The sequence below is a fragment of the Mastigoproctus giganteus genome, chromosome 9 (assembly GCF_048544385.1).
Source record: "Mastigoproctus giganteus isolate SK-2022 chromosome 9, ASM4854438v1, whole genome shotgun sequence".
Classification (NCBI taxonomy): domain Eukaryota; kingdom Metazoa; phylum Arthropoda; class Arachnida; order Uropygi; family Thelyphonidae; genus Mastigoproctus; species Mastigoproctus giganteus.
Window position 1 is genome coordinate 232,594,122 of NC_143583.1, and position 23,361 is coordinate 232,617,482.

At 34.9% G+C, this 23,361-nt stretch overlaps 1 protein-coding gene across 1 annotated transcript in view; it reads left to right on the forward strand.

The window, feature by feature from the left end:
* Positions 1-16,750, forward strand: part of LOC150081172 (transcription factor LBX1-like) — a 247,187-nt gene extending 230,437 nt beyond the window's left edge. The window contains exon 2 of the mRNA XM_090380596.1: positions 16,063-16,750. Coding sequence (XP_090236722.1) covers positions 16,063-16,412 — 350 coding nt within the window. The 3' untranslated portion in view covers positions 16,413-16,750. The remainder of the gene's footprint in view (positions 1-16,062) is intronic.
* Positions 16,751-23,361: the final 6,611 nt, after the last annotated feature.

The following is a 23,361-nucleotide window of genomic DNA, read 5'->3' on the forward strand; positions in this document are numbered from 1 at the left end:
AATTCCTTTATTGCATGTTTCCTTTATTGTATAGAGAAGAAAAGCAATAAATTCCTTTATTGTATAGAGAAGAAAATATAGCAGTAGGACCCATCATTACCCAAATAATTGTGGCCAGGAGTTATGCACGATTGATGCAGTTGGAGGAATTTTTTGGCGGCCACAACAGCTCCTCAGGGAACTATGTGACTGGAAGAAGAAGAAAAAGGAGTTAACGCGAATAATTGACCATACATAAACAAACAAGAAAGACAGTTGAGTAACAGTAAGATGATTGTATTTCGATTTAAACAAACTTCAAATGTAATATGTAAACGTCAAATAAACTATTTGACGTTTACATATTATATTACACAATCACAGATGACAAGTTACCTTCGGCATACGGCTACAGTGGTGTCGAAAGGATTAGAACTCATGAATCAGCTTCATTGTCAGTGGTGCGTTATCCTGTTTGCCCCCCCCCCCGGATCTATGTACATAGATCAGAGGGGGCATTTTTGGGGGGCCCAAAATCACTGTTTCAAAAAGTCATTGACGTTTTGTTTTTTACTAATATTTTTTAGTGATTTTTATCGGAAACTGAACTTTCTACCTGCTAAGGCATCGCTATTGGCCTTAGCAGGTAGAAACTTTACTTGAATTTGAAAATTACGTTTTTTTTTTCAAAAATAGTTTTACCGATTTTGACGAAATTTTATATTTAGTTCTTAAATGATATACATGTAATTTGTTTTGTTTTGTTGTTACAATAAAATGAAATTTAAAATGTTCTTTATTAGTTTTTTCTTTAGATGGGGGGTTTTTCTTTAGTAACAAAACTAAATATTTTGTTACTTTGGCATATCGAACAGCACCCCCCATCAGCTTCACATTTGAGCCCTGTTCATACTTAATTTACCTTTTAAGAGCATCTGAACAGTTTTATCCTTTGAAATCTGCAGCCTATGTTGTAATGTCCAATTTTCCAATATTTTCAAAGCCTCATCGGCTTTACTGTCTATAAATGATCTAGCATTCCCTTTTATCAAAATAGCTAAATCATCGGCATATGCTATCCTCGTAATACCAGACATTTTCATATTTAGATACTCGTCAAATACCATATTACAAGCAAAGGGGCCGACTACCGAATCTTGAGGACATCCTCTAGTAATTCTTTTTACAATCTGGTTATATTTCGTTTTGACAACTACTCCTCAAATACTAAGTACAAAGTAAGTACAAAGTTCTATTACATATTTCTTTTATTCTGGACAGGATGCTCCCCCAGCAGAGATGGTCAAACGCTCCTTTGAAATCTATAAATATGCCAAGCATATATCGTTCTTCACTTTCCTCAACAGTCTGCATCATTTTGTAAATCGCATCCTCAGTTGAGACTCCTTTTTTAAAGCCATACTGGCACTCAGAAGTCATATTATTAAAATTATTCATCATCATCAGGCGATTTATACAAATTCTTTCGAATGTTTTTCCAATAACTGAAAGAAGTGCTATTGGCCTATAGGAACTTATTTCATTTAACATTCGATCTGTTCCTTTTATTAATAATGAAATTCGAGCCCTTTTCCACTCCTCTGGAAAAGCACCCTCCTCCAGGAATTTATTGAACATATTTATATATATAGTTCTGGTACCAATTTGTATGTCCTTTTTAACACAGATACTTCTACCTTATCAAGGCCCGGCGATCTAAGATCCTTTGCCTGGTCTATTGCTTGCTTCTTGTGAACCACTTCTTGTGATGAAAAATTTTCTTCACAAGAAGTGGTTCTTGTGATGAAAATTTTTCTTCTGGTATTACTATACAATTTTGATCCCTTTTTTGCCCTAAATTTTCATACTCACTATCATCCAAGATTCTGCTCACTGAGTCTTCCCAAGTTAAAGTTTGTTCACGATCGCCACCTATGGTACACGTTATGTCAGATAGGTTCCTTTTATTAGTAATAATTTTAAAAATGGAATTCCAGGGATCTCTGGATCCTTATTCACTCACGTACTTTCTCCACATTAACTGTTTGGCCTTGCTGACAGCCCTTACCTAATCTTTTCTGTGAACTCTATATATTTTCTTATACAGTTCTATATTCCCATTTCTTCTTGCTTTCTGAAATTTCCTTCTACTATTAAAAGTTTGTTTCCTTTTGGTCGTCAACTCAGCATTCCACCAAAATACAGGTCTATTTACACTTAGTCTTTTTCTCATGCTTTTAGAACATGCATCATTTAATATTAGAGTAAGGTGTTCTACATACTGATTTGATGTCAAGCTTTCCCAATCTATTCCTTCAACTCTATTTAAAAATACATCATCAAACCCAGGCCACCTCGAACCTTTATCCTTATATCCTTATATCTATCCACATCATAGTATGTTCTTATACAATCATCTTTATCACATGTAAAAGAGATGCCATTGTGGTCAGTTGTTGTATAGTTCTCACGAACTGTCCAATCTTTTATTTTAGCAATAATGGAATGAATTGCCAATGTAAGATCGATATAAGATTGTCCATGTACTGTGGAATACGTTGGAGGGTGTCCAAAATTATTTAGCACCTCCATTCCTGAGGTAGCTATGAATTCCTCAAGCAATAAACCTCTATCATCGAATACTTCGCTGCCCCAGAGCGGATAGGAGGCATTGGAGTCCATGGCGACTACTACCCCACAGGAACCAATCATGCTGTACATCTTATCTAAATAATCAACATATTGCTCGATACCCACTGAAGGCTGACAATACACTGTAACTACATATAATTTTCCAAAGATACCTTGTAATTCATAACATATATAATTCTCACTACTCACTACTTAACACTTTAGTAACAACAATATCCACATATTTTATTATTATGGCCGTCATTGGGTTTCTGCCACAAGAAACCACCTTATAACGATTAGGGTATCCTAATCCATTCCCATTAAGCACATATGGCTCCTGTAGGAGAGCCACTGAAATGTCCTCCTCCTCCATTATTTTATTTACCTGGAGTGCTACAGCTTTAGCTTTTTGTGCATTTAATTCAGCATTTAACACCTTGAGTTTTTTACCCATAACATATTTTTATTTTATAAATTTCTATAGCTTTTTGATATTCTGGACACTTACTTTCACGTACTTTCTCCACATTAACTGTTTGGCCTTGCTGACAGCCCTTACATAATTTTTCCTGTGAACTCTATATGTTTCCTTATACTGAGTTCTATATTCCCATTTCTTCTTGCTTGCTGAAATTTCCTTCTACTATTAAAAGTTTGTTTCCTTTTGGTCGTCAATTCAGCATTCCACCAAAATACAGGTCTGTTTACACTTAGTCTTTTTCTCATGCTTTTAGAACATGCATCATTTAATATTAATCTTATCCACAGCAACATGTGCAACATTATCATTTTCACCCTTACAATTACAGCATTGAGATTCTCGTCCACGATCTGGATAATCCTTATATAAATGTCCCCTTGAACAGTGACCACATCTGGCATCTCTCCCACAGTATCTTGCGACGTGGCCATAGGCTAAACATGTAAAACATTGTGTTGCAGAATAGATTTCTTTAAATTTATATGCCATCCATCTTATAAACAGCCTACTCTTTTCTTTTACAATTTGCCATAAAATAGGTGCCAGCTGGACCACCCAATTGTTTAACTGTGCATTCTTATTCTTATTAACAGTTAAAATTTCAGCATTTTCTTTAAATTCTCACTTATATCACTATTCTTAAAATTCTTGAACCACAGTTGCTGCAAAAGTTCATCTTTTTCCACCTCCTGCTCTACATCAAACAGGACTATCCTGGGATGTATTGGTCTTGGAATTGTATATCTTAGGCCCAAATCTTGAATTTTAGAACACGCTTTTAACTTGGAAAGGTCATCATTCGTTTCTGCTTCTACCAACACTCCCCTGTCTCGTATTGGCTTTAGATTCCGGACTTTCAAATTTGACAGTATAGGTCTGACTTGATTTAAGATATCCAATTTCACATCCTCACTAGTTTTATGTTTATCAGTTGTGGCTTTAATTATCATGATCTTTGGCGTCACATCTTTTAAATTACTTTTTACAGCTGAGGAGTAGCTATGTTTATTTTGTGTTTCCTCTTTTCTCTTTAGTCTGTCCCTCGATAAAACATTCTCTAAATACACTTCTTGAGCTTTCTTCTCCAAACTGTCCCAATTCTCCATGATAATCCTTATAGCTTCAATAGGAATTTTGCTTTGGACATCCCACAAAAACGAATTTAACTTAGCCCTTGCATCTCGCCCATAATCAAAACCTTCTGTTTCCGGTCTTTCACCGATACTTTGTTCTTTACGTTTCCTTTTCTTCCTCTTTTCACCATCACTTATATTTAGTTCTGATCTTTCATTTCCCCTTTTATTTTTTGCTTTCTTTCTGCAAGTTTTGAGACGTGTCTGGTAATAATGATGACCTTAACTTTACAGGTGTCCTTTGCAATGTTTTTCCACTGAAGACTTCCAACTCTGTCAGTTCTTGGGCCTGAGACATTGTCTTCTTTCTTAAATCATCCTTTTCTTCTTCTTGTGGCTGCCCCATCATCCATGGAAATCAAATCCTCCTCACTTGAGAAGACATTTTATGTATATTATAAAACTATATATGCAATTAAAAACTGAGAATCAAAATTGAAAATCAGTAACTATTTACAAATTTACAATATATTGTAAGTGAACAAGGAGCCGTTAATCCAAACTACCGAAATGGAATATTAAAAATGCACTTAGAAACTATTCAATAAAATAACTCCACCTAAGTTTAACGGGCAGAGGTCCCAGAGACTTAATAACTTTCGCTTGAAACAATGTTAGTGCCTACCAAGGCAAAACTCCAATACCCAAGGGCACAGAAATGCTCACATATAAGCCCAAAAAATTAGGGCAGGGAAATGCTCACAATAATAAAGTAATAAGCCCCAAAAGTGAGGGCACGGAAATGCTCCGATTTACCGCAGAGGATAAAATTTATAAACCTCCTCTTGAGTTGAACTTATAACAAGAACCTCGTCCCCTTTTCTGGCTCAACTTGACCAGGCAGGGGATTCACCCCTACCTGCCCACCCCGGACGCTGAGCTTTCAGCCTTAGACAAAAAGACAAAACACCTGTGTCTCGCACAAGTATGGCACACTTATTCACTCAGTAAGAATCAACTAATTGCCCCGGCGTCGCCTCCGGGGCTGACCACTTGGTCAGAAGAATTTACAATAAATCATGAATACAATCGTTACTCGTATTTAGCAGTCACGAGACCACGGCCCCCTCAAAGACACAAGATCAGCCACTGATTGGAAATTTTTCTTTTTGCTGTTTTCAGGTTCAATTTAGCCTGAAAACAGCAAATTGACACGAAAAAGGGGCGAATATCTTTTACTCTTCTATTGTCCGGCTTGGTTAAAAAATTTATTCAAACGGTATACACAAATACCGGACACCTGACAGCAACCCAGGTGTCCAGTATTTGTTAATTAGCGAAGAAATCTAATAAAATTTTTCAATCAATTTGAAAATACACTTGCTTCACAATATTGAAATCTATTTTGAGTGGTTGTAATCGAGTACAATATGACAGAAAGAGTTTTTCTGAAGAGCCTGTAGAGGACAGTAGAGACTGTCCTCTACTCAGCGTATCATTGTTAATTAGCAATGAACCCCATCGTTCTTACGAAAACATAAGTTTACCCACTGCTGTATCAATATTGCGAATAAATCAATATAGCTTTTTCATCTATTTTAATTTGATCACAAAAGAAAAAATATATATATATGTCAAAGACTGTATTGTAATAAAATATTATTTTAAGCAACTTTGTTTGTATGTAACTGAATTTTATCTTTGGAAATACAGACACTTGGTGAGTATCCGTATTTCCAACTTATAACAAAGATAAAATTGATTTTGCGAGACCCTGTGTGGCTGAATCCGTTGAATCCATTTACCTTTCTCGAACGTAAGACAAAAGCGTCAGTGAACTATGGCCCAGATGACATTTTGGCCATCTGGGCCACATGGCGTAATGGTTAATCCTGCCCAGATCATAATACTAATGTATTCTTACATTCGTTTCTTTTCTTTGACTTGTAATAAAACAAAAAAAAAAAAAAAATAATAATAATAAAAACTATTTCAAGAAATGTCTTTTTTTTTTTTTTCTTGTCAACGATTTGATATATCAACTTTGATATCCATTATTCATGATGCATGCAGATTCTGTCTCGATACCAGCTTAAACGTATTTGTAATAATACGTTCATTGTTTCAGTTCTGTCTACGTCAGAGAAAGTTGTGTACTTAAACCCATGTTTTCCGACATTATAGATCCAAGACCAGGTTATCCTGCGCAATGATCTTAAATTGTCTGCTTTTCTGCACAAACTACAATTCCTAGTCATTACTTTCGGAATGATGGATGTCCTCAAAGCGTTATTTTATGGTTGTCTTGTGTTGTCTGATATCGAGCGGTTATTGATTAATTTTATCGATTTATCAATAAAATTAACATACCAGTCTTTCTTACCTTGAACATTTGTAGATCGCTTCTGTTCTCGGTTAAAATCTAATCCCAGTTTGCTCCTATAAAAATACGCATTCATCTAAAAGCGATATGACTGCGTTTGAAGTAATATGTCTTATGTCTTGAAACTGAAATAAAATATAAAAATTTTCAATATTGTATAATTGACCCGCCAAGGAAAAAAGTTCAAATATTATGGGCTTATATTTGAAGTTTATTTGCAACTAGACCAAATGCATATTTGGTCTAGTTGTAAATTGTAGATTATTTATTGTAGTAAGGATGTTAAATATGTCTTAAATTTGTATTATGTACTGTGTGACCAGTCTTTCTTATGTATTTTATGCATATTAATAGCTGTATATTATGTCTTGTCTTATTATGTCTTATTCCAGCTGTATATTATGTCTTTCTTATTTATTTTTAATAATAATATTAAACGTTAGATTTTAAATTATATTTAAAAATATATTTAAATATAAATTAAAGCGGAGACAGAACTGATTATTATTAATAATTTAAATAATTATTAATTAATATTCATTTCGATAATAATCATATAGAAAAAAAAAAGCCCGTCTGTCTGTCAGTCCACGAATAGTCTTATATTTCATGACAATTCATCCACTCCTAGTGGAAGGATTTTAATGAAATTTTATATTTTTACTTGCTTTTAGAAAGATTTCAATTTGTTTATTAAAAAAGTTTATTGTTGATAAGGAATAAACTTTTTTTTCATAATATTAATTTAATCTACACTCTTACCAGAAAATGCACTTGCATCACATGCACAGCATTTTCCCTAGTGACTATCATAATCCGCATGTTCATTGATGTGTGGAATCTGAAGTATGAAGAAAACTAATAAAAAAATTCAATTTTATAATTAATAAATTGTGTTAGAAAGGAAGGAAAAATCTTAAACTATTTATTAAAATGGTTTATTTAAGATGTTCGTTTAATATAGTGGCTAATATTTCGAAATAATCTCTCGAAAAGTTGCCATTCGCGTTATACTCGCAATATACTGTATGTTGAACCATTTTGTCAACTAAAGCTGCGTACCATAAGCAGGTGCTTCACGTACTTGCTTATGGTACAGGCTCTCTTCGAACGTCGCATGCCATGATGTCACAGTGATTACATTGTGATTGGCGGATGGTCAGATATCAGCCAAGTTCCTGTTGTTGCAAAGAGTTGGCACACTGCCAAGCGTAATTCACAGAAATTATTATATTAGGGCTTTGATGATAACAATATATTTGTTTCATTACTAGACTAATTAAATTTCTGTTCATCTTAATTAAATGATTGTCTTGTATAGGTTATAATCGCAAATATTATAAATGGATCTTGAGCTGAAAGTGGTCCAGAAATCGTTTCTTGTCCTTAATCTGTGTGCTACAGCTTATTGGACATGAAAAGCTTATCTGTAAAAATGAAAGTCCCCCCACTATCCAAAAAAGACAGGCCTGTCTTTTAGGAATTTTAAAGGGTTTTTTTTTTTTTTTTTTTTTTCTGCATTGGAAGCTTGGAGTCATGGCGTACACATTTTTAGAAGAATTAAAAATATTACAATACTCTGCGCCTCTGTAGATCCGGTGTTGGAGAAGAGGATTTGTCTGTACTGCGTCTAAGTTGTTATAAAAAACATGGCTGTCACATCGGTTAACAACAAAGACTTTTTAAGATGATAAAATTATTATAGAAAATGAACAACCATCCAGAGTAGTTTTCTTATTGAACAGTGAGGATTTTTTGCGAAGGTATCTTTTCTTTTCTTTTCTCCTTAACATCTAACGGAGTATTGGCTGTATTTATTTTAGATAAAGGGGGCCAACTGAAAAACAACTGACAGAAAATAGTGACAGTGAATTTATTATGAATGATCCCAACTTCAACAAAACATAAAAACGCATAAATTCAATAATTTGCTTTCACTCTATCATCATTTCTTAAACTACAACTGAAGGTTCTGCGTAACACACAAATAAATTCAATGGAACAACCTTTTATTCTTTTCTAGCTCGAATACATCTATAGCTTCAGCTACCAACTCTCTTGGAATCATCAGCAAAACAATTACTAAAACAGAACAGAAATCCAATACGGACTAAGTGAATACAGCTCCTGATACGCACACATCATCTGTCCGCCATGTACCTGTTTATCTGATTGATAAACAATAACCGAACCGAACCGAAACATGAGTAAAGTAAAAATAAAAAAAAAAAAGACAGAAAGAAAGGAGAGTGTCGTATAAATGCCAGCAAAGTATGTTACAGAGTAATGGCCGATATCTTTAGTAGCTGTGTACGATTTCGAAAATGCTTATCTTTTCGTTGTATTTCAAATAATTAATAATCGTAGATGATTTTTTTGAAAATAATTCGTATCACAGGAAATTGTTTTATCGACATCTGCTTTACTTCAGTAGCGGGTATTAAAAAAAACAAACGCTATCGATGTTACTTTTGCCATCAATAGCACTTAAAAAATCATCCATACTTTTTTCCACCGTTACGATGTGCTCGCACTTTCGTATTTCCTTTACAAAACTTGTTGAAAAATGTAATATGATTATTCTGTCATGGTGAATCTGCAGTGGCAATAAGGAGTGATCAAAAATTGGAGCTCTAATTTAACTACATTCATCGGAAGTGTTTTGCTTCCAGTCACGTGGTCAGTTAAATTTAATTAAACATTCTTTTATTTCCTACGCCACTTTAAGAATATTTCGATAAATTTATAAAACTCTTGTGACAGTTTCTTTTTTAAAAAATTTAAGAATCCAAAGGTCGATCGAAAAGTAATCATTCCTATATCTTTGATCAATGAGAAAGATTTTTCTGATCGCAGTTCGCTACTTGTAAAAGCAGAGAACTGTAGGCCAGGGTGCTTTCCGCTGGTGTGGACTAAATCCACGCCAGCGGTGCCGAAACTACAACGCTATCTGATTATCGCTAATTTTGGGATGATCTTGGATTTCTTTTTTTTTTTTTTTTATAAAAACCCCAAGCAACGAGATATTAGAACATGGGTTGGAGGTTGAGAAGACGAAAGACTATATTTGTTGACTTGAACTTCTGTAATTTTCAGGAAATACGTATGAAGGAAGGTTGTTTCAGAAAACGGAAGTTTAATGAATAAATGAGGAAGAAGGAAATTTGGTTCTGTGAGTTTGAACTTGGACAGTAAAAAGATGTTAACTGGTTGCAGCACGTGTTCGTACTGCTTTGGAAGAGAGAGCGGAAATTATAGAAGCTAATTCAGAAGAACAGTGCCCACGGAAGTATAGAAGTCCATAAGTGTCATTCAAAATGTTTCTACCTTGAGATTTGCCAGTTATTGTTTTTTGAATTTTAGAGAATTTATCGGCTTCGTGAATAAGTCAATCTAATTAAAAAACATCTGGTTTATAGGTTTTAATACTAAGGATATCTTTTATCGGTTATTCAAAAACACAGTTTTCTAAATCATAATGAGTGTTAATTCAAAAAAAAAAAAAAAAACAAACTAAGGACTAGTATTTCTCAAACTGCAAAAAAGTAACAGTTTTTGAATAATAATAATAACGAAGATGGGCAAACGGCACACCCACTCAACCTCAACGAGGAGACCCCACCCACCCAAACGGAAGAAGCGAAGATAGAAAGATGGGCGATGAAGACGCTCTACATAGACAAGAACCCTTCCAACGCAGGGCTCTTCCCTGAGACCGCAACATCCATGCTAGCCATCCAAAACCAGGAACTGCAGGGAATACATCACCAAGGACCGCGGAGTAACATATGCCGATGATGCCACATTGTCCCAGAAACAATCCAGCACAATCCACGGGATGCAGAGTGATCTCCCATATTGAGTACGCTCACATACACGATCAGATCGCCAGGATCAGAAGCTAGCGAAGAAATAGCAGTTGATCAAAGAAAGAATACCGTATTACCGTTACACACGCTGTATTACGACCATAAGAACGGGGATTACTGGTGCCCAACACCAGAAAGAAATCACCGGCATAGTGCCAAAGAGCCTCCATAAGAACCTAGCAGAAACAGGCCTCCCAGAGAGCACTTACATAGAACTCCAGAAAACCGCGATCCTGAACGTCTGTAGGACAGTAAGCGAGTTCCTCGACCAACAGTAATAACAACAACAATAATAGTAACACGGATACAACAAACCACCCCATAAAGGAGAAAAAGTTTTTTTTTTTATAAAATAAACTCTCAAACTATACTGGGACAGTGCCATAATAGCGGAGATTATAGAAGCCAAGACGATGTAGAAGCTCAACAGACCAGACATAATCCTCATCGACAAGAAAGAAAAGGCTACATACTTGATTGGCACAGCGGTGCCCAACACCAACAACCTTCAGAAAACCTGCGAGAAAACATGAAGTCAAAGAAGTGTGTGGCATATGGAGCAAGTCATCAGCATGGCGCCCAAAGAGCCTCTATCTGGGAGGCCTATTGCTGCTAGGCAATAGGACTCCCAGAAAACTCTTATTTGGAACACCAGAAAGCCGCAATTCTACATACCTGTAGGAGAGTAAGAGAATTCCTAGACCAACTGTAATAACAATAATAGTAACACAACTAACTACTCCATGCACTTGGTACTAGTACCCATCATGGGGAGGAAAAATCACATTAAGGAGAAAACGTTTTCATAATAATAATAATGCGATGTTCTCCATATTTCGTTCAACAACCAGAATGGAATAAAAAATCATTATAAAAAAAATTATATTAAATTAAATATGTGAAATGTGAATTATTTACATCCCATACATTTTTTAATAATGAAAAATACATGCTTCAATATTAAAAAATGATTCGAAATTATTTTAGTTTTCGAGAAAATGTGTTGAAACTTTCTAAAAATATGTATTGAAACTACTCTAGTTGATATGCTGTTTCAGGTTGTGTTAAAATATGAGAGAGAGCGAGAGCGAACCACCTCTTTTCTTTTTGCAGATCATCTATCATAATTATTTCCTAACAGGCACGCTGAAGGAGATAAGGATCATACTTTAGTATGTTATTGGTATTAATTTGAGATGATTAGCGTGTAATCAATAATGAAATCAAAGCTGCAGTCACCCCGAAGAATTCCATTACTTATCTTCACTCCTGCTATCCTTGCTTACTTGAAACGTATTCATGAATTACCGCTTAACTCTACTTGTAGATTCCGGTGGTGTATCATCGGGATGTTAGTCTCTGATTAATGAATCCAGCGCAGTGTCATTTAGACATCGTGTTATTCAGCATATCATATATATATACTCGTATAAAAAAATCACGTTATAGCTTCGCAGATAACTTTAAAGAAATTAGAGCTCATTTTGTTTATCGTTGTTCTTTGGAAGTTATTGTTATTATCACAGATTACTGAATATTAGTTTGCGTTACTAATGTTTACGCCACGCGTCGGGTGTGATGCTTACCAAAACTCTTTTGATAAGAATTCCCTGCTTTAGGGCCTCTCTGATGAGAAGCAAAACTGTCGAGAAAGCTGTTTACAATGATTATAACCACTGTTCCTCGCTGGTGGCACAGTGATTATAATCATTGTACTCCCAAACGTCAATGATGCGAAGAAATTTTGTGCTTTTTAACAACGTGGCCAAGTTTGTCGGTGTCAGGAGAGGATTACATTTTTCTCCCGGAAGCATACACGCAATTACAGACAAAATATACTGACGTCTCAATACTTTAGTGCTTAGCACACACGCCTAACCCAATTTCCGAGTGATGGGATTCTACTATGAATAAATGGCAATAACGTTCTTCGTTAGAAGTTGACTTTATTACAGTGAAATAACATTACTTCGTATTGGCAAGGTTGGAATTCGTTGGAAGGTATGGAATTCGATGGGGATAATCAAGAGAGCATAATCAATTTATAGGTGCATTTTGGCCATAAAACCCTTGCGCCATTAAACTCCACTCCATTAAAAACAATAATTAATTTATGAAATTTTGATAATCAAATGGAAAGGTATAAATAATCATAAATGCGGCTTGAGAGAGAGACTGTGTGGTATAGGAGGTGGCAAACTTAATTTTTAGATTTGAACAATATTTGTTTCATTCCGTTCACGTTTTTTTTTTTTTTTTTTTTTACATTCGAATATTTAAATAATCGGTTATGATTCATTTAGATTATGTCAATCATCGCTATAATTGGAATATATATATATATATATATATATATATATATATTCCATATATCAATAATATATATCAATTTCATGTATATATCAAAAATATATAAATTTAATTTCTATCAGTTTCATCTTACTTTTTATTTGCGTCACTAAACACTATGAAAATACATATTCATATTTGTATTTATATTTACTGTACGCGATATCCCTACCACCTTGCTCTTCAACTGACGATTCATAGAATTGCACGTATGTTGAAAGTTTAATTTGGCTCCATCGCATTACCAATGTGTGACCAATGAATAAAATGTTACCAGGCTCCTGTAATCTTATTTTTTATCACGGAATACTTCAGCTTAAAAAATTACAGCATACTATATCGTTGGTACACTATATCGTATTTACTGTACAAAGAATTCAATATTATTTAGTGTTTAGCGTTTAAAGAATTCAATATATAGATGCTTATTGCATATCACAAGTAGCGCTTACCCATAATATATTTAAGGAAAGGATAATGCGAGCTTTTGATGCTAATGAATAATCGCAATGCATTTTGTAAGCAATACTGTAATGAAGTTCTCGCTACATTCTACAGCATGTAAAAGACAATGACGAGGATGGAGTTCTTTCATTTTTTATAATTTTTAAGGCTTAGGCTTTTTGTCGTAGAGCATTTTTAATCATATCTAGGTGGAAATTTTTGAATTTGATATTAAAATTATAATTGAATTAAGTATTACTTAATTCAATTATAATTTTACCGTTAAAATCTACCATTTAGATTTTACGATTTTTTAAATTAAAATTTTTTTATTTTTCCCATTCAAAGTTTTTTTTTAATTTTTTTTAATCCCTCTCTCTCATTGGAAAAGGTTTCCCCACCCTACGTGTAGTCTAAAAACGTAAACTGATTTTCCGAAGTTGTAATGATGTTGGGGGAGTCAGAGAGGCCCATCAGGTGATGTAATAATCGCTCAGCTCTCCTGCTGCGGTTTTGACAAAATGGCTGTCACTGAAAAACCCCGCGTAGCGTAACAGTATCTGGCAATAGATGCAATTACAATAAGCGTTTTCAAACCTCCCCTTATTGCGCTGTTCCTCTTCACTGAGGGCAAGAGGCCAGATTCCATGGGCGTAACCCGATTTGGGGGAAATTTTAGAAAGTAGAATGATGATATTACGAATACATCGTAGAAGGCGTTTCTTAAGACATCCAAAAAAACCGATCAGTATCGATTGGAGTTGTAAAAGCGCACCAAAGAACTATAGTTGATCTCTCTTTCAAGGATCCATTATAAAAATCTAGATCGGAAAGCCGAGAATGCGCTAATGACTTAACACCGCTACGTTATAACATCAGAATCTCTGTTTTACTTTTTATCCACACCAGCTCTCACCGATTGCAAACAAATTATTAATAAATTCTGATATCCTTATGATTTTGTTGTAACATCATCTGCAGAGATGATGCTACAGCATTCCAGAGAAACATGCAGAACTGCATGTTTCTCTGGGATAAGGTGTAAATATCTGTTGCCCACTGCTCCATAATTGCAAAATGGGGACTGTGGCAAGTATCTGGCAATAAGACTAAATACATTTAAGTATTTTTTTCGATCCTTCACTAAGTCTGAAACTTCAAATGCATAAGTTACATGCTGTATGTCTTGTGTCTGTACTCTTTCTTGCCATTTTGTTTCTAGTCAGGTTATGTTAGGTGATATTACGAATACAGTTCGTAAATGGTGTGGAGTCCAGGTAATACTTATACTACGACTCCCCTCCAGCTTCACTCAACTTTCTTCCTAACTCTTAACAATAGGGTTTCATCTTAATTCACCCGCAAATCCCTTAGTCTGATTGAAGACTACAGTATTCTCATCAGTAAAGAAGATGGCTTCTGTCTTCTTTACTAATGGAAATAACCTACCAAGCATGAAACACACACGTGGCTGAGTTAGTCGATCTCAGGAGATGGGTAGCATGGTTTTTTGTTTTTTTTCCCCCTTGACAAATGTTCCGTCATGTTCGACGGAACATTTGTCAAGGAGAGAACGGGATGACGGGAACATTCGAGTCCCGTCGATGATGGAAGGAATTTCATGGGTCTTTTTCACAACGTGGCTGAGTTAGTCGATCTCAGGAGATGGGTAGCATGGTTTTTTGTTTTTTTTCCCCCTAAAACTCGGATTTTTCGTTCAGCAAACAGAAAATTGACCTCAGAACACACGCAATTCCCAGCACTTTTTATGACTTCAGCAGTATTCGTGGGATGAGGTGAATGCTACAAGTGCTATCAATTCTTTCTGTTAAGAAACACAATTGATAAGAATTGACTGAACTGCTAAGATCCTGAAAGTGCTATCAATTCACACTTATAGCACCAGTTGGCAAAGTGGTGCTGTAAATGTGAATCATTACAAAGTCCTAAAATACAGGCTGATCATAAGTATTTTCAGTCCTTCAGTAATGTTGTATGTGCGAATCGAATCGTGTGTGGCATAAGTTACATGGTCTCTACACTTTTTTCCTGGTCAGGTGGTAAATGTAGTAGCACAGATTCGCGACATTTTAAGGTGCTCGGTAACAACTGCGTGTGCACTGCCGTACAGGATTGGCATTTTGCTGATTAGCTGACAGAGTGTGATTCTCCTGTACAGAATCTCCTGGGCTTTTGCAATTCGCTGTGGAGTGGTAGACGTCGTCGGCTGTCCAGGCTCTAGCCATAGATTCTCGACCTTTAAAAGTGTAATAATTCACATGTATAGCAGACCGGGCTAGCTGGGTGGGTAAAGTGCCTGCCTAGCAACCTAAAGGTCGCGGGTTCGAATCCCGCCTCGTCCTTGGATCGAAGTACTGCATAAACCTTGGGAGGTGCATTATGGCCACAGAAGCTGATGCGCCAACAACTACCACACCAAAAAAAAAAAAAAAAAAAATTCACATGTACAGCACCACTTTGCAAACTGGTTTGAATCATTACAACGTGTATTCTTAACATCTATCAGTCCATTTGAAATAACATTTTCGCTACGTTTTTCATCTATTACATTGAAATGTTTCTTTCACAAGCTGTCAAATGATGTGTAGAATTTTAGTAACCACGGATGTTTGAATCCTGTCTCTCTCCTCATTCGAATTAAATTAATCGAACTTTTTTTTTTATTCCAAAAGATGCCAGTGGTTGTAGTTAATGTTTTGAGATCAATTTTATGTACTTGCTTGAAAAATTAATATTTCATTGTTCTAAAACAATGTAGCATCCTTATTATTAGAGATATTTTCTAGAATTGCTGTAATTATCTAACTGCTCGGTATTGTTTCTTTGCAGACTCCTCTCGTGATCATCTGAACCTGTTTAACAACCGACAGCAGCCGAAGAAGAAGCGGAAGTCTAGAACAGCTTTCACCAATCATCAGATTTTTGAATTAGAGAAGAGGTTTTTGTATCAAAAATATCTGTCTCCAGCAGACCGAGACGAAATTGCACAATCATTAGGACTAACAAATGCCCAGGTAATCACTTGGTTTCAAAACAGGCGGGCCAAATTGAAACGCGATATGGAGGAGTTGAAGAAAGACGTTGAGTCAAGCAAAGTATCCCGGAATCCTAGAATAATAGATAGCATGCAAGAAATCAGCCTCTTAAAAAAGGATTTAAATAACATAAAAGACAGTTAAAAGTGTTATCGCAAAGATAAACGAAATTAGTATCGCAGACTGTATAGATGGGGAGGACTGATGCCTCAGACAGCGTGGATGTAAATAAAGGCAGTCCAGTGAGATGGTATGATGATGAGTGTGCGCACCTCAGAACTTTGGCGAACATTTTGCGAATCCATTGGACTGTTTTTGTTAATATGAACAAAAAGGACTTCGTGCATTTAAAGGACATACGATGATTCAGATACTCTAATATAAAGCATAAATATTAGATTTAATTCTAATTTCTTATGAATTGTTTGGTCCTCAGTTGTACAGTATTTTCGTTTTCCCAAGATATATATTACACGAAGAGAGACACCATATTTTAAATTATTATGAAAATTATAACTCTGTTCGGATATTCTTATTTAAAGTATGAATTAATAGAATTTTACAAAATGTTATATGTGAATAAGTGAGTTTGGATATATGATAACACACTTTACATAAAATGTTTCGAAAATTTAGCAAAATCGGAAATCAGTAATTTTCTTTTTTGCTAAATAAAATATATTAATAATTGCCAGAAAAATAACGAGACAAATAAATCGAATTCAGCGAGCACCTACATTCCGCTTGATTTAGCAGTGATATCACTTTATTTTCAGACATTGCAGTTGTGTCTAGATCACGGATGCCCGTTAGACCGCAAAACAAATCACAAGTAAATAAATCGTATAAAATAAATAATATTCTATTAAAACATGAAATTAAAACCTTGAACGTTTCTTTTAAGACTAAGTAAGATATAAATATGATCGTATGTTGGTTTCTCTTATCGTTTGAAGGAAGAACGAGCGAAGTTACTTCAGTAAACCCCTGAGATATTCAAGGGGTTTACATCGATCAGACAGCCGAAGGGAAAAAAAAATCATTCAGCAGGATCAAAAAGGCCTGTTTTTTCATCACTGACAGACAAAACAGGCCCTTTTGATGATTAAATAAGGAAATATGTTAATTTGTATTTAAAAGTTTTATTAGGTTATTGACTTTGAATAAATTATTATATTTGTTGACTTTGGATGAACACTTTTGAAAATCATAAATAATAATAATAAATCGTGGTTAAAAGAATTGAACTTGCTCACTGAAATAGTCTGTGTACCTCATCCAGAGTATATAGGAGTCCAAAAGATATAGAGTCAGTATATTCCTGATATCGATTTAGAAATAGGATAAAATAAAACAAACTTTTACAATTTCGAAGCCTTAATAATAAATATTATATAGTATAATACGAAATCTTAACAGGCACGCACACACACAGGAGCAGTTCAGAGATGAAACACGGTAATTTCATATGCTGTGTCTAGCAAATAGGTTGGACAACAAAAATAATATTCATGAATATTATTTTTGTCCATCTACATGGGTTATTTGTATTGTCATTCAACTCCTAACAAATTCTATAGAAAATTTGAAAAAATAACAAAGGCGGAAACTTTTGAAAAGTGGCAAGTCGAATTCACAGTAGCCTGGCTTTCTAACCTCTCATTACGTGGAATGGCGCTGTCTTCTGATATCTCAGTGGGTTTACTTCGTTAACACGCTGATAAGTCAAAACGCAGATTTATTCAAACTGGCGTTAGGGTAAAACAGTTCTGTTTTAACTCCAGGTCAAATGGACATGAGGAGAGGCCTTCACGTTCAAGCTTGCGTAACAACTAAATACGCGAATTCTCAAATTCTCTCAATACTTCAAAGCTTCAGCACTTGTAAAAAGCTTTTACTCATCGTATAGTATTGGTAATGGCCATATGGTGCAAGGTAATGCACCATATGGCCATTACCAATACCATACGTTATGTCAAAACGCAGATTTATTCAAACTGGCGTTAGGGTAAAACAGTTCTGTTTTAACTCTAGGTCAAATGGACATGAGGAGAGGACTTCTCGTTCAAGCTTGCGTAACAACTAAATACGCGAATTCTCAAATTCTCTGAATACTTCAAAGCTTCAGCACTTGTAAAAAGCTTTTACTTATCGTATAGTATTTTACTTATCGTATAGTACCAAACTTTTAATTGGTAGTGGCCATATGGTGCAAGGTAATGCACCATATGGCCATTACCAATACCATACGTTATATATATATCGTATATACACCAGCCAAAAAAAAAAAAAAAAAAGTAAAACAATAATGGATAATAATAATATAGTGCCAATATAGTGACATACTCGACATTACTAAACTTTCATAAATTTTCTCATCATTTTCTGAACTTTCATATTCCTTAGAGATATGGAGCATTACTGGCTCCATATTTCTTGAAAGAGAGCAACTGTCTCGTTTTTCACTAACTCCCACTGATTTTTTATCCATTCGCACACCGCTCCTAGAAAATGGCATTGTTCACTACCTTTGTTTCAAATCGTGATAAATTTGGCCCACTTCTCATGCATAAATACTTTAAAGGGTTTTTTTCATTGAGATTTCCAATGACTGCAGTTGATTAAGACATCCTAGAATTATAAGTAACTTTGTCTTTGATTCAGCAACCTTTCTTTTTGTTGTATGCAATCTTAAATGCAATAAAAGAGCTAACCCTTGACCACTGCCTGACCCTTTTCCAGAAGATCATCTGTTTCTAGTCATAGTTAAAAATAAAAACATCACTGCTCATCATTCCGTGAATAATGAAACCTAAGCTTGTACGACCATTGAAAAAAAAGTGCATTTTATGATCTTATATTACAGGGAAATGCGGGATATTGCATACAACAACAGTATATGATATTCGCATTTTATCCTCTTATGTATTCTGGTTTTGTTTTATATCAGTCGGAATGCATTCATTGGAAATTGTTAGTATTTTTACTGATAATGTTGCTGACATTAAGTCTACACCGCTGTCAGCGTTTCAATTGTCGTCTTTTTAACTTTGAGCTGGAGTATTTTGATTCTCAGCCAATTCTCATGTATCCCAAGGCTCTTTTCTTTCATCTCTTCTGTTTTACTTTTATATAAACGCCTTTGGATACGGTGACCATGTCTTTGCTGATAACAGCATGTACAAATATCATTTCCTCTGTAGGTTTCCGCAAAGTGTTATCTTCAGTGAATAATGAAACTCGAATCCGCCCAAAGATTGTTTTAAATGTAGAAATGTCACATCTTTAATATGGCATATAAATTTGGAAATTCCAGTTTAGGAAAGATGCAAACTTGTTGGAAGGTTCAGAGACTTGGAAGCCAACCATTTGCAGAGCGACTTTTACCTTTTCGGTTCTAAACACTGAAGATATCTCTACCATCTGTCTTAGGCACGTTACATTCACAAAAAGAAAGCAAATTTAGAGGGGATAATTGTAAAAGACACGTTTAAAATTTAAAGAAGGATTGGAAAGAAACTTGAAAGAAATGGGTAAATGAAGTGTCGTTTATTACACTTAATTTTCTTTTTTCAGTTAATGCTATATAGGCTTGTTTCCTTCAATTATTTTATCAATACTCATTTCGATGCTCAGCTCTCATTAGAAACAAAAATTCAAAAAGCCATTCGAAAGAATTATGTTCGAAATGGTCAACTCTTTAAACACCAAATATAAATCTCAAGCATAAATCAACAGTCTATGCTATATCTATTAATATAAAATAGACTGCTGATGATTATAGGCTGATAATTATATTAAATAAGTACCAAATAGGTGTTAAATAATTAGTATTAGCAGTGGCAAATTGTGCAAGAAAGCAAGCTTATAATATATCAGCAAATTTAAGATTAATAACACGAAAATTAAAAGGTACAATGCAGTACACACCTCTGAAACTTAATTTAGTTAAAATGACAAAAAAAAAAAGTCTTTTGTCGTTTGATTTTTAAAGAGTTACAGAGAAGTAATTTTTAAAAGCTATACAATATGGTCTTCTCGCTTTTCTGAATAATGCACAAATTCTCCACTTGCCATAATAAGACAGCCATGTTAAGTACTTCTGAGGATTAGGCCAATATAGATCGTCTCCTGTATATGGTTAAGTTAGGTTAGAGGCGAACAGTTTTATAGGTCCAGGTAAGTGCACTGCTTAAGTGGTGGATCATATGATGAGGAAGGGAACCAGGTTCCTATGAATTTTCAGATGCTGGAAAATCTGAGTATAGCCAAACTATTAGAGTTATATTTCCTATATCATCACGTGCAATACTCAACGAAGTATCACAATTTTTCGTATCTTATTTTAAATTATTATAATATTATGTTGTTGTTTTTAAAATCACCAACGATTGAAATGGTAGCATATTATGTTTTTTGTCTTGATTATATATCTTTTGTTTCCCGAAACTGAACAGCAGCCGTGCTGTTACTTTCTCTGAATAAATATTTGATATTCTATGACAAATGACCATGTTGTTTTTCCACAACTATTTTCTTTCCACCAGCAATGAACGAAACGTTTATATTTCGTTTATTTCATTCTTAGAAAGAAAATGAGAACTGTACTGTTCTGACCTGATTTGCTGTAAAACATAATTCAGGTCTTAGTATCATTGTACTATTTTCACAGAGGCGTCATCTGCGCTTCAAATAAAATCATTCAAAACTTTCGAATTATATGACGTTTTAAGTTTTAATCTTTACTGTGATAAAGGCCTAATTAATCAGTGTTGAAGAGGATAAATCTCACATCCCTCTAATCTTAATTATCCTAGCCTGAACGAAGATCTTGCGAACTACTCCCTCAAAAGGATCTGGACTTTAAAGAAACTAGTAATTTCCTCTACTGTCTTGCTACAAAAAAATATACGCAGTTGAAGCGCCACCGCGGTAGCGCACTGTTTATAACCACTATCCTCCCACACCGTATGGAAGTTATAATCCCGTCATTGACGCCAGGAATTTTTATGCTCTTCTTTTTAATAAAGTGGCTGAGTTAGTCTGTCTCAAGAGAGGATTATATGTTTGTTTCTTCTGAAACTCCACTTTTACACCGACCAACCAGACAACCGACCGAAGAATACATGCAGTTTCATTGCTTTGGCGTTTAACATACATCTAACCTAACCGAACTGGTTAGGTTGGATGTAATAAGCGCCAAACCTGGAGTGACTGCAGGTTTTCCGCGCTCCTTCGACTACCGAACTTAGTTCGTTCTTAGAAAGAAAACGAACACTATGTGGCTCGGACCTGAAGTTTGATTTGGCACAATTCAAATTTTAGTATGGTTGACCGTACAGATTCTTTCATCGAGGATGAAAAAGTCTGTTCGCTGGCCGATCCCATCTTTTCACAAGAGAGCACTAAAGAGCGTTTCACAATTCCGTGTTATATACCCGCCTTACAGCTAATTTAGATGATGCAACCTATCTTTTTTTTTTTTTCTTTTTGTGATTGAAATGTTATAATATAGAATACGCCCAGAAGAAAAGGCAAAAAAAAAAAAAAAAAACATTTCTCCTAGCTAGCAAATGTTAGCAACTTTACGTCCATTTTAGCGATGTGCGACTGAATTTTTTAGCAGCTGACCAACGAGAACTTTTACTTAACTAGAAACGAGCATCAAATACACAAGAGTAAACTTGGCTCAAAATAAAATTCGTTCCTTTACAGTTCATTCCATATGATGCGAGATCCATTTAAACAAGTGTGTGTGCTCAAGATGGGGCATTATTTACACTGCGATCAGAGGTCAGACCGATAATTATCTGAATCTTTTTCACACAGCTTTGTTATTGTTGTGCTAGGAATAAAAATTCTTACCATGGACTCTGAAATCTAACGTAAAATTACAGCATTCTCCAGAGTACTTTCCGACCATTTCCAATTTCGAGGAATGAGTGCAAAACAACTAATAAAATTCGTTCCTGTACCTTACTTTTCAGACGTGTCATTGATGATCGTATTAATCTCACCTGATTACTAAAGGTATGGTTTGATTTGGTTCATTTTTTCTGCGTCAACGTCTGTGAATTTGTGTTGTGACAAAGCACGTTGAAATGGCATTTTCCAAGATACAAATTGTGTAAGACTGACTTTAACAACTTTATTTCTGTAATCGCTCTGTGTTTCGTGCTGTTTTGCCAAACTGCAATTATTGTAAATTATTCATTACAAAAACTAAATAAATAAATTTCACGTTGAATAAACAACAAAATAAATTAATAAATAAATAAATAATACATATGTGTAATTCGTGCAGGATTAATTTTTGCAAAACGTTTCAGTTGTTGGGCTTCCTGGGATTTCTTCATCATATACATATGTGTTTCCGCATTTGTGTGCAACAACACCTGGGAAGTCGTCTCCATAAACAGCAACTATTTCTTCGTGGATTTCTCTGGGTGTATTCCCTTGCAGAAAGAGGAATCGAATCACTGATCTGTATTCAACTTTGTCCATTGTCACACTTCACTTCATTCAGCGGTGCAAAGGGAAAAATGAATTATCAGATCGAAACCAAAATTTGTGTGGTTGCTAGAGAGATTTTAAAGTATCAAACAAAAAAAGAAAAAAAAAATCATCTTTCTATCAGAACTACTTCTGGGTAAATCTTTTTTGAACCTTCCCTCGTACTTTAGTCCTATTAATTAAGGAAAACTTAAAACAAATTTACTTCCTGTTTTTTTTCCCCCATTCTTATTTGCAGTGTACGACTGAATTTTTAGCAGCTGACCAACGAGAACTTTTACTTAACGCATATTTATTTATCTCTCGTATGGCCGTGTTTCCATTAACGGTTCGGCCCGCAAACTGTTCGGTTGTAGTATGTGGCTTGCGATTCCAGCAGCGATTGAATCGGTGATTTTCATTACCTTTAGTCTGGGCTGTTATGGATAAGATAAGAGCGCAGTGCTCACCGAAACAGAAATTGTAGCCTTTGTATTATTGCTAAGAAAAGAAGGAAACTATTTTTAGAGCAAAATTTTTTATAGCCTACGAGCGCCGTAAAAACGTTGCGGCGAAGCCTGTGCGGCTGAACAGTTGATGG